Source organism: Apostichopus japonicus, chromosome 4 (assembly GCF_037975245.1).
Source record: "Apostichopus japonicus isolate 1M-3 chromosome 4, ASM3797524v1, whole genome shotgun sequence".
NCBI lineage: Eukaryota > Metazoa > Echinodermata > Holothuroidea > Aspidochirotida > Stichopodidae > Apostichopus > Apostichopus japonicus.
Genome location: NC_092564.1, coordinates 5841200 through 5854541, shown reverse-complemented (window position 1 = coordinate 5854541; position 13342 = coordinate 5841200). Strand labels below are relative to the sequence as shown.

At 36.9% G+C, this 13342-nt stretch overlaps 2 protein-coding genes across 2 annotated transcripts in view; one reads left to right on the top strand and one right to left on the bottom strand.

The window, feature by feature from the left end:
- LOC139966273 (uncharacterized) overlaps window positions 1-13342 on the bottom strand; it is a 262794-nt gene that overhangs the window by 183602 nt on the left and 65850 nt on the right. The gene's annotated exons all lie outside the window — the stretch shown is intronic.
- LOC139966265 (dTDP-glucose 4,6-dehydratase-like) overlaps window positions 1922-13342 on the top strand; it is a 44245-nt gene continuing 32824 nt past the window's right edge. The window contains exons 1-3 of the mRNA XM_071969117.1: window positions 1922-2187; window positions 11653-11714; window positions 12287-12343. Coding sequence (XP_071825218.1) covers window positions 2145-2187; window positions 11653-11714; window positions 12287-12343 — 162 coding nt within the window. The 5' untranslated portion in view covers window positions 1922-2144. The remainder of the gene's footprint in view (window positions 2188-11652; window positions 11715-12286; window positions 12344-13342) is intronic.

Genomic DNA, 13342 nt, shown 5'->3' with positions numbered 1-13342 from the left:
GCTTATCAAAGCCGCAAGCTGACCGTAGTCAGTCTCTTAGATTCATATTTAATGTCCATGATTATGAATTGTCAACAACTCTGTAACTAGAAGACATACATTAATCTACGAGTGACTCGAACTTGAGACCTTATGATTGAAAGGCAGCGGCGTTAACCACTGAGCTAACGCTCCTTAACATAACCAGTAATAATAATAACAGTAGTAATAATAACATAACCAGTACACCACATTGGCAGTTACAATACTTCTTCTCCACATAGACAAAGTTGCTTTAAAGACAAGCTATCCCTCAAACTATCAGAGGATGTTTAACCATATACAATCTGCTTTAGGCATGACTCTACTTGCTAAAGGTTTCTTTGTTACGTTGGCTTTTTTTGTTGATTTTAATACAAGACTGACAGTTGTAGAGCTGTAACCACCACCCCTCCTGTAACTTTTCCAACCCGTTGCCTCACCATGTGACATTACAGATCACTGAATTGTACTCGAACTGAACACTTCAATATTTTAAACTTCTGCAAAATATATGTTTGAAGGGAGATGCATTATTGGTTTTGTAATTTTGTTGTATGGCTTCAGTCATCTTTTTACACCAGTATTTGATTTACCAATGCACCAGGGATATCCATTAGGGAGCTGAACTGCCAATGATCTTGTGTAAAATACTGTTTTCTACCAGGCCAGTCCCTCCACCACTGGAAAATGTTACCAAAAAATCCTAGTGTGCAGTACAGAACATGAAAAAAAAAGCAGCATTTTGTATCTAAGCATTTCCATTTTACCAAAATTACTGAATGAGGAGGGGATACTGCCCTTATACCCTCCGTTGGGTGTGTATCACAATTACCCTCGAAAAGGAACATAAACTACACACGATTTTAGCCAAAAGGCCGGGAAGCGATTCCTGAATGGTAGGTAATCCCTTAACATTAGCATCTCCACAACAAAGTTGAATGTAATTTTAGTTTGAAAGAGGACAAGTGACTGCCTATATCATGTTGTTAGAAGCTAACAATATTTATCAGTGTTCTTAGTAAAAATCGAAAGTAACCTCGAAATTGTGTAGCTTAAACGATAAATGTCGCTTCCGTCAAACTTCACTACAGGCAATCCCGGGATAGCTTCTTGGTAGTAGGCATCACACACGCATTCTGTACTACAGGAGGTAGATGGGCGGGGAGAGAAAGGGGGAGGGGTGTTGTTGATTCACCACTAGCACTGTGACTGCCACCACTGGTCAAGGGTTTCAACGTTCCAGCTAACACATAACATTCTTTTAACGTGAGCATCGTTGCTAGTTCACTTTACGTTGTTGTGGCAGTGGTAACGTTACTTTGCTGGTCTTTCTACAACGTAATCTAGATATAAACTTTTAGGTTGTACTCGAAAACAACTTTGCAACAACGTTGTTGCAACGTTATAAATAACATTCTACAACTTTAATGTTTGTGATTTAATTTTTAATTTTGAAGAGAAGTGAAACGAAGATTTCCTACTGCTACCTCCAACCAGGAATCAGACTCCATGCTCAAACTTCCCTGTCATATTAACATGTGCGCTTTACAAAGCCGAAAGGAAACCTGATCAAATATATTCCTTGTTTATGGTCATTTCGATGCCTAACCTGTTTTCATTCCTACAAAATATTTCTTTGTTATAGTCTTTTCAATTTGCTCTGCTTCACCAAACATTTCGTTGCAAGTCATGCACTAACAATTTATATTGAGCGACACCCAATTCTCTTTCACTTTTGTGAGGCCATCGATATAAAATTACCGGATATGATATTCATATCGACACCCTGAACAAGCCGACACGTGCCTCTTTGATTGTTTCGCTAAGCCCCGCCCATTAGCCACGCCTATGTATACTTGTACTTAGTGGAAGTTGGATGGCGCGGAATTCGTGTGCTAGTCTGTGTACATATATACAGTTTTACTGCAGTGTTCCACACGTGAGGTGAACGAACGGAACAGACTATACTATTCGCAGATCTTAAAGTTAAACAGTGAAAGTTAAGGAGGAACTCGGTCAGATGTTATACTTGGTCTGAAGATATTCAATTTGGTTAACCATATTGCCACCACTGCACCCTCGCTGTTTGTCTTGATATCTTCATAACAGTTCACCAAATCAGCATGGCATCTGAGTGGGTTGGAAGCAGAATCTTGATTTTGGGTGGTAAGTTCAAATACCTATATCCTACTCAGTAACGTTAGTATTATAGTAGTGCGCACAAAGTTAGTACGCTGCAATTAACGTGGCCGAATGTTTACATATATACTCTATCAGTAAAATTAAATTCGGATACTAGTACTTATACTAAGTAAGAGTCAGCAATCTAGGCCTTACTATAAAACAAGTTATGTTTGCAGAAGTCCGTCGGAAAGTGTATATGTTTGATGTCTGTATGACTCTGGTACAAGTAGTAGTACTAGAGAAACCAGCCTATGAATAATGAACTAACAGTAACACTTCAGAATAGTTAATACTAGTATGACTTAAAAACCTGTTTTTAATAATACAGGCCAGTGGCGTAGGAAGGTACTTTTGAGTGGGGGGGCTGAAGACTGATGGCCGGCCTGGGGGAGGGGTCTAAGGGGAGGGGTGTCCCCCTCCCCTTTGGAATTTTTTTGCATTTCCAGGTGGCCTCAGATGCAATTTGGTGCAATATAGCATACTTCAACACCCACTCCATTTTGTAAAGAATTTTGCATTTTCACCTGGCCTTAGATGCAATTTGGTGCTTCAAATGAGATTTTTTTCTCATTTGGAAATGAAAAAGGGGTTTTCTGACTTGCGGAGCGGGGGGGCGGAACGATACTTCCGCCCCCCATATTTTTCACTGGGGGGGCTGGCGCCCCCCCAGCCCCCCGGTTCCTACGCCCTTGATACAGGCAATGAAACAGGCACAAGGCTTGACTGCAAAAGGCACCTAGGTGAAAGTATGTAAAGGGTTACACAAATACCAAGGTCTGAAAGTAGGCCTCGCTTTTGTAATGTCATGGGGATTATATGTGATGTCATGAAGATTATATGCTATGATGTATAGCACTAATTAGTTAAATTAATATTAATTGAATCTTCAATAGTCAACATAACTTTGCCTTTCTGCTGTTTCATTGCTTGGGATTAGGAGCACTAACAACCCTAGAAAAACTATAGATTTTAAGGCACAATTTTTTTTTTCAATTTGAAAATCTGCAGAGGACTGTTAAGTCTGAGAGTTTATTTGTACTAGGTCTGATGACCTGGTTCGACAAACAAGTCACAATACTGCAGTGCTGCTCCTTTATGCTTGGCAGACCAAAGTACATAAACATTTGCTAGCTGAATTGCTTATTGTTTCAGGGACTGAATTTTAAAAAGCTTTGAAGGTTGTTTTCTGGACTACCTTAATATCTCCTTCTAGTTTTCCGAAAAGCAAAGTTGTACATAAGTCATCTCAGATATTAGTTAACTCTAAAGAGTCTGTTATTTACAGTCTCAGAGCAAGCAAGAATTAAGCCTATTCCACAAACACATTAGTTTTCATAGTGCATACTGTGTACATGCAGCTATGTTCCATTCCAACTCATATACTACTAAAGTCTTGACACCTAATGAAGTGTGACTTTTATCAGTGAATTATCGATCACAATCTAATTTCAAGTCATTACTCGGTAGTCGGTAGATTTTGGTACTAAAATTGTTGACATGAATGCCAAAAGTTGCTTTAATACTGTACCTATAATACAGAACTAAATGATGTCACATGACACAATCATGTTTAAATCCTATTAGTTTGTATTGAATGTGATAATTTTGACAAAACTGTAAATATTCTTTTGAGGTACAAGAATTGCTCTCTTCAGCAATGGCGTTGAGTTCCAGGTTTGAAAATATTTCACATATATATGTCCCTCTTAAGTTTCATTTTCCTTAAGTTTATTAATTATGTAAATGAAAACATATCCCCAGGCTGCCGAATCAAAACTCAGCATCTGGTTCTGTAAGCCCCTTTGATCAGGCCTGCTCTTCAGTGCAGTGAGTCCACTGTGAAGCGCACAAGGTATTTTTTAGCTCACAATTCCTTCACTACTGTACCTGTAAGGCTACACATATGCTTAACTTAAATTATACAGTATGTTTACTTTTTATTAGATGTAACTGGCCATGTCTTGTAAAAGCACTGTATATTGAATTAATGAATGCAAAAAAGCTACACACTTTTGACAGCATTTAAACAGAGCACTCTCTAAAAAGGGCATCATACATAAAGCTAATTGGTGATCAGAGCAACAAAGGACAGTGAAATGCGATAATGTACATACCAATTAGAACTGGACTGCATTAAGATGAAACCTTCATCTCAGGTGATCCTTGTGGGTTGTAACTTGATCGGTTGGTGCTGGTTATGACATGCAAAAGAGCTTTACCGAGCTGCCCAGGTACTATCCTGTGCGAATTTCTTATGTATATATCATGCAGATTATCTATGGGTAATGTAGGACGATGTTTAGTATGTCAGTATGCGCATATACTGTAGGGTATAGGGTGGTTCTTGAAAGTGTCTTCTATCAGAACAGGAAACGATCAACATTAAATGACAATTTACTCAGCATTGGTTCGTAAACTGGAGTACTGGGAGAACATATAAATTATGCATGGAATTCCCCAAGCATCTATGAAAAGAACAACTTTTAGAGAGATCATATGATGTCTAATTTGAATGTCTATTAAACTTCTATCCTCTTGACTGTATATTTTGTTCAAAGCTCTATCAAATTACTATTCACATGATATTATAATTGATCAATCATCAACACCCTTCAATGATTATTTACACCCATTTTACAAACTGTAAACAATCTTTACCGACATATGGTTGCTAATTTGGTTGTAAATTATCAGAAAATTGTTGCTTGGTAAATTGGATAAATTTATCGTCCGACAAGTTTGTGTTATCATAATTTTTGTGATGTCTGCAAAGTAAAACCTACCCTCTGTACGGTTTACTGTTGCTATGGTAACAAGCATGTTCATCACTAAGCAGCTGGCTCAGGACTACTTGCTTAGAGGCCTTTGCTTCATAAAGACTGTGAAGAACACAACATTATGTGGTTGTAGTCACACTACAATCAATCATGATCTGCATGATAAAATGCAGTAAGGTAGGTCTGTATACTCTCATGATGCAGTGTGCCTACATTTATTATGTTTACATATATAGCAGACCTCAATGTATACCCAATGTTTATAAAACGGAACCTTGACTGTTTCCAGAAAAACAAATGTGAACAGACTTTGATTCTGTATGTTTAAGATCTGAAGCATATCTTTCCAGCTAAAAGGTATCCTAATGTAATATTTAATAAAGATATACCAACTGTATTTTGATGATGGTGTAAGTCACCTTATAGAATAATGATAATACAGGGCAAATTTGTAAGTATTTTCTCTGGTTGTCCCTTGGACATCCCAGGCTGGTTGTCTGCAAAAGAAGGACCAATATGTTCACTGTAGGTGATGTGTAGGTGATGTGCAGGTGATGTGCAGTAGATGTGTAGGTGATGTGACATCAAATGGAGATTGGGAGGGGCCTGATACCAATCTCATTTTTGGGGGATATTTAGTTACAATGCAATCTGAATTTGATGTAAACATTTAGTCATCCCCCTGGACGACCTCCAAAGCTGATTTTGGTGCCAACAGAAGTTTAGTCTTCTTGGAGGACTTGACCAATAAAACTTTGGCCTGGAAAATTATATATGTGGTAATTTAGCAAAGTTCTCTGAGTGAATAAGTGGGCAAATTGCTATAGATGTGCAAAACATAGCAGTTTTTGTGCATAGGGTAACACACACTGTTCGGTATTTGTGTACTGTGCACACAACAACTGTGACATGTACAGTATGCTAACTTAAACTATCCTGTCCTTCCATATTTGTTTAACTATTAGAACTCAAATCATGGAATTATTACCCTGTAATTACTTTTACCCTGTAATACTCTTAGTCTCTTACCCTGTTATATCAATTGTTTACCCTGTCAAAACTTCTATGCTCAATATTATGTGTATGCATGAAAGGACATTAAACTTTCACTTCCTAGTGTAGGAGCGTCTTTAGAATCTTCTGAGGATCGTATGTCAGGACTTATATACATTCTAATATGGGGCAGCTGATTTCCCTGGCCGTGAAATTACCATGGAATCTTAGAATTTTGATTTAGTCACTGATTTTATGAGTTAATTAGTGACGTCCCTTGCGAAGGCATCAAAACTAACTAAATTATCAATGATGAAAGCAAACAAAACATTGCACTGTATGTGTTTGTTTAAAAAAAAGATGGAATTTGTAGGATATTAGTAGTTAAATTCTATGTTAATAAATCAATTGAATGAACAAGCTTACACTACACATAACTTGAACATGCAGAGTACAATTATAGTATAGTAATAAAGTTCTTACTAAATATTGGTTTTTAGCCATTTTCTGCTTGTCAACATGTAGGAAAAGCATATAAAGCACACGGTATGTAGAGAATGATTAGATAAATATTAAAATAGTGCAGATTTTGGTTGTTAGGTTCAAGGACTAAGGTCAATTGAAGTCAAAAAGGTCAAGTTGGCCTTACTTGTTGGAAACAGTGTGTCGTGAACTCCTCCTACATCGTAAACTTCCGTTCAAGTTCAAACTAACCGTGTGAACAAATGGCGTATATATGTTTTAGCAGCAGTAGGATGCCAAGAGTAAAGTCATGCCAGAGATGAGATCTACAATTCCATGGATTGCCCCCTTGTTAACAGTCAACAATTTTTTTAATATTAACAATTTTTATTCCTGTCCTTGAAACTAACCTTTTACAATGGAGTAACCATGGCTACAAATTACAGTATTTTACTGTAAATTATTAATTGATGTATACGAAGTTTAACCAAATTAAAGATTGATTGAATTCCTCAGTTTTTGCTGCAAGAAAGTACCTTGGAAAATGAGAAGACATATTTAAAGTCTCTTGTATTTTGTTGTAAGATATTGTCAAATACATTTAGAAACTACTTTGTCATTGGTTGATTGGTTTGTTAAGAAGTAAAAATTGTTATTCATGTATGTAATTGCTTTCAAAAAATCTGCTAGCCTAAAGAAAGAGCTGTGAAGGTTGCAAACAAAATATAATGAGCATGTTCGTCATTTGGATCCTTCTTTGAGCGAGACCTTTAGTCACAAATTCATTATCGATGGGCCTGGAATGGCTGATTGTAGACTAAGTCATCCATCAAAAATGAAAAAAGATTAATTTATCAAATTATTTTTCCATGAGCAGTTTTTGTTACCTGTTGGTGAATGAGGATTTAATATGCACTTGACGTGTTAGAACCAGCTGCATTTGTCTGGTAATATTAAATTAATTACTTTTCACCATATCAGTATCACAGTTATGGCGACAAGCCATGTATGAAACAAGTGTTTCAGTATTAGGGTAGGAAGTAGAGACCTAGTGGGATAACCATTTTGGCAAAACAACAAAAGAACTAAAAATATGCATTTTTAAGGCAGGAAAGATGTGTAGGTTTGGTGAAAAGAACTTTGGTGAAAAGAACAGCTTTTGGCCAGTAAAATTCCCCTTGGATCATACATGAAACAATCGGGTGTTCAAAATTTGTGTGGCAGTTTTGAACGCTCGGATTTTGTCTCTTATGCACTTATGGTTTCTGTGTAAACAACTGCTATACAGACCATCTTTGAACTTGTATATACAGTATGTATGCAGTTTGACCATTCTGCATAGCAGTTTGCAGTGCGAATGTGCGATATAGTATAACTTAATTATTCCCATCATACAGAGGGCCAAATAATATATTTGTTCTATTTCAGTATCTCCAATGGGATGGAGGGCTGTACCACTTTATTGTTTGACCTATTTGGGGGTATTCATTTTATAAGTTTACCATGCTATATGATTTTGATGAAAACAAGTACTGTACAGGTAGTTGTACACTGGATGGTATAAAACTGAGTTTGGTTGTCGGAGCAGAAATTAAGTTAAACTCAGACGACTTGGTAAAAGTTTACCGTGCCACTGAATAAGGATATATAGCTCTGTGACCAACAGCCTACAAGTTTCCTGTTTACTGTACGTTAGTGTTGGTGAAGCGTTTATAGTAATAGTGAACATCTAACACATGTGCAAATTTATATTGTGTCTCCTCACAGCAGCTCTCAAACTTTATAATGAACTGGCCAACTATGTTCTCTTTGGCACTTGTAATACAGACTCTGTTTTAAACTGATAAAAACTGTGATGTTTCTTCACTTTGATACAGTATCTTCCATATCCTTTAGAAGGTTATCAGTAATACCCCCAAATATGCCAGAAAGGGGGAGAAAATGGTCACCCTTAAAACTCTTTGCAATGTCTAAATGCGATCCAGAGGATCATAACCTATGGAAGGATTCTTTTGCAATCGTTTTTAAACTTTTAGCGATAATTTAGGTACCACCAAAAATTGGAGGTAAATTATATGACCTGCGGTAAATAGGTATAAGTGAAAATATGTTCGCTTTGAAGCTCTCAGGAAATGTTTTCCTTCCTGTTGCTACAATAATCTCTCATTATGGAAAGTTGGCAACTTGGCATTCAAGAATATCTGAACTTTGTAATTTATAGTGTGGTTTTCTGTGCACAAACCTCTCTGGAAGTGTGCAAAAATATTGGTTTTGGTTGATTGAAGGTTAGGTCGGTAATATTGATGAAGGAAAAGTGCAAATAGTGTATGTTTGTTTTGCAAAATAATCACTTATTGATGATAAGACATAAAGTAATACTTGAAGGTTGTCTGTAACTTATATAACTGTAAAACATTGTTGATCATTTCCTTGCTTTGTTTCACTTTTAAACGTAAATTTATGTAAATGAATTGTTTGATGTTATTTTTCACCAACGAGAAGAACATATTAGTATAAAAGGCAAGGTTTGTAAGGTGGAAGAACAGTGTTTAACCTAAACATATTAAGGTTGTCTGATCTTTTACATCTGTGACGTGAGGAATAAATTTGTTTAGAAGCAGAGGGGTCCAAGTTAGAAATGCTACCAATGCATTCCATGAAAAGAAGGGGTACACATTAACTTTTAAAAGGAACAGGTATCCCTCTTGAAGCCCTCACCCTCACCCCCTCCCCCCCCATCCCCTCCTTCCCTTCTTGCCTTTCCCATCAACAGTGATGTGCAGAGGAGTTTTAAGGTGGAATAGGATGTCTAAATCCTAACTCCTCCCAACAGATGTAGGGATATGGCCCTTGGGTGGCTGAAGGCAAGGTCCTCCTACATGCACCCACCCCCCCACCTCACAGAAAGAAAATTGGTAATTTAGCCATCTAATACTGCATTCTGAGGAATATTTAGACTATAAAGTAGGTCTACAGTATAATGAGGTCTATATGCAAGTCGATAATGTGAGGTTGAGAAGGAGGTTGTACACCCCGTAGCAACATTCTAACTCTTACTCGACTGAATGTGAAAATCACTCTAATGGGACGTGGGAAGGACCGCACCCCTATACTGTATGCACAACGCCACCGTCCATCAACTCCCATGTTCACACCTCAACTCCCTTTCTGTCTAAGATACTGTACGTATGTGTGTGACTTCAGTAAATATGTCTCAAATGCTTTCAGACAGGATTGCTCTCAATGCTGGATCGTAGATGTGCACAGGTATAGTATATATTGTATGTCACCACGCTTTCTCCAGACTTTCTACTCTCCGCTCACAATCGGCTTAGATGTCCTGTCTGAAAGGTTTTCTAGTTTCGTTTAACATATTAAACACTGTTGGTCCTTTCTTCAGCATATATATACAGACTTAGTTAAACTAGAAGAGGCCCAGGATTGCTTATCATAAATAATAATGCAACCCGGTTGTCAAGTGAAAAACTACATAAAGCATTGAACTCATAAATATACAAGTAAACTGCGATTATTTTGGCATGTATGTGTCCACTAATGTGTAACGGTCACTTTTGATTCTTTATTAATATGAATACGTCAAGAGGACTATGCAGTGGTATATAATTGCAGCCTAGGCCTAAAATAAGTAAATCTTTAATTCTTTTCAGTAGAACTTGATATTGCTAGCTATAAAATGAGTGTTGATGCTTTGGTTTGATAAATAACACTTTCTGAACACATTTAACACATTTGTGTATTTTGCTAAATTTCTCGCTCAAATTTCACTGTCAGTTTGGCAGATTCAGATCTTTCTCAAGTCAAGTTACGTTTAGCAAACATATCAATGTACCTGTCTGTCCATGGATTTCCTCAATAGAAACAAGAATCGACAAATTGTAAATAAGATTAACAGAAATCAGGGTTAAATTTAATCTTTAGAGAAACAAGGAAATATGTGGTACACAAAACTACTTCCTCTCCGTAAGGAGGTATTTTTTATTTTAAATGAAATGCAAATTAGTGCATGTTGATTTCAGTGAGTTCTTCATTTCCATAGAGTTATAATGACACAGCTTTAGTTAATATATAATAGGTAAATAATTAGTTTAGTGAGGTCTTAAGAAAGAGATGATACAGTGAAGCTAGAAGAAGCATGTACCTTTATTGAACTTTAAAGTTAGGGGAAGCTCCCACGCTCAGTTTATGTAGTCTGTCACCATGGAAACTTGTGACCAGATAAGAAAAAAAAAAACTGAAATACCATGTTTCCACAAAAGAGCCTTGAAGTAAAATTTCTTAACAGTTTCTTTCAAATGTTGCTACTGTAGGCTAAACTTGTTGACCATTTTAGCATTTATTTCTATATAGTCCCTTTAATATAACTGAGAGGAAATGAGAAGTAGGTATCTGTAAATTTACATCCTGATAAATTTATAAGGCTATATTGTACTTAGCCTTGAGAGGAATATCTTGTAACAAGTTGTTTCAAGTGCTTGCCTATAATAGTATTCTGTTTAGTTTCGGTGAGGCGTTCATGGTTAAATTTTCCATATATATTCATATGTAAATCTGCAGTAAATATGATAAAGAGGCATTCAGTTCTGTTCCTATGGCTACAAACAGTTATTTTTTCATGAGATTTTATTATCGTCAAGTACCTAAAAATATGTAAGAAAATCGATACAAATTCTGCAATCTGTAGAGTGCATACTTAGGCAGCTATGAATGTGAAATCAGGTTATAGAGGTTAAAGTTTCCAGCTATTTCCTGTCCATTGTATACCATGTTGTTAGTCATTTCACTGGATCAATGATGCAATTTTTGTACTGTACACATGCTATGTATGTACACACTGTAACTTGATACAACAATGAATCATCACCATTCATAATATAAACTGGCATACTAGAATGCATTATCTATTGACTTTAATAACTCACTATTGTGGGTCATTCAAGCTGAAAACAGCAGTCTAACAATGGGGGGGGGGGGGGGGTGACATCATTGGCTGTGTTTATTATTAGTAGTTTGGGGTATACCAGAGTTGAATATTTCTATAAATATCTATCTATCTATCTATATCTGTCTGTCTGTCTATTTATATGAAAGTATATTGTTATTAACAGAAGTGTACAGTATGATATTTACATTCTTGATTCAAATAGTTAATGTTGACCTTTCACTATTCTGTTCTATTTTGTGTTTCATTTTACAGGAAATGGTTTCATCGGCAGACATCTTGTAAAGTATCTTCTCAAGAATGAATTGGTCTCCAAGGTAATTGTCTCTCCTGTCTAATAAGAAAATTTATCTATTAAAACCATTGAAATCAGAGGAAGAAATTTTCTTCAAGTTCTCATAACATTAAAATCATTTAAGAACCCAGATTGGAATCGTAGACATTTAAATTTATTTTGCTCAATCTAGTCAGTCTATTTGACTGTATCCCAGGCGACAGATTAAGGGCGGGGGGGGGGGGGGGTTGGATGGCAAGTGGTGAACCCCACTCCTGCAATTGTTGGGCACTGAATATTTATAGCTGCAAAGCATAAGTTTGATCCTAACGTGAAAGACTGAACAAGGTTATAGGTTGTTTTGTGTACCTTGCATTTTACCAACCTTTCTTATTTGTTTGATATCTGACTGAACCTGCCTTCTGGGCTTCAACTTTTGATAAATCCTGAGTCTGCCACTGTATCGTACCAAAGATCTCAGATATCTTTTCAAAAAATTCCTTCATTTTTATGGGGAAGGGGGGGGGGTTGAATGGCGAAAAGACTAGATGGTCAACGTGTGTTTACTTGATTTGATGTGGTATAAATTACACAGTGTCTTTCTCTTGGTTACAGATCAGGGTTGTTGACAAGACTCCAGTGGAAATGGCTTGGATGAATCAGGAACATAAGGTAAATGTTCAAAATATCCATAAAATGTGATTTTAAATCACTTGTTAACGTCACAGCGGTAATGTTTTTTCTTTCACACAATATCTCAAGAAGTGGAAGCTGCAGGAAGTTCAAACTTGGTGTGTAGCTTGCTTTGGAGGGCAGACAATCTGCAGTATTTTTTATGAATTTCAAAGGTCATCTGCGGTCAACCCCAAAAAATGTGAAAATCTTGTAAACATGATATCTCAAGGAATATGCAGTCCTTGTATTTGGTATGTGGATTTCCTGTAATTAGCTCAGCGAACCGTATTGTTTGTGGTTGTTTGGGGTCAGCAGAGGGCAAAATGTGAATATGCGCTACGAAAACTGCAGCAAATGGCGACCCCTGAAGTTTGTGGGAACCTTGGAATTGTAGAATTGGCATGCTCACACCAATATCTTTTTCGATCTAAGGATTTGTCACCAAACTCAACCATGACCGTACTTCACCCATCCAGCTTCCAATATCTCCTTGCAATGTTCTCATCCCATGAGGTTCTAATGCACAGTATTTGCACAGAAATCCGTACACGGAGCTACATGTACAGCACTTACATATTCAGTCATATTAGGAATCTTTCATCGAATTTACGCAACCGTAAATCCTACAGAAATGGAGAGTTAGCCCGTAGGAAGTATAGAATTAAGTAACGATATAGAATGCAGTTTAAATTGCAACTAGCTGTACATAGTACACTCCCTGAAAGCTCGATTGGATCTGATTTTAAGTTGAGTCATTTCGCCTCCTTACTTACCCACGACGACGCAACTTTTTCTCTGCTTTTATTCCATCGGTGACTCATCCGAGTCGGGGAAACAGTCTGTAATTTGACTTGCCGTTGAGAGGCCTGTGAAGTTTTCTGTAAGGACTTACAGCCGAGCAATTATTGTCTGACTCAGTTGTGAATGAGATGATTGCATGTGACTTTTTACCAAGAGCTCTGAATGCTCAAGATGAAATGTGAAGACCACGATTTG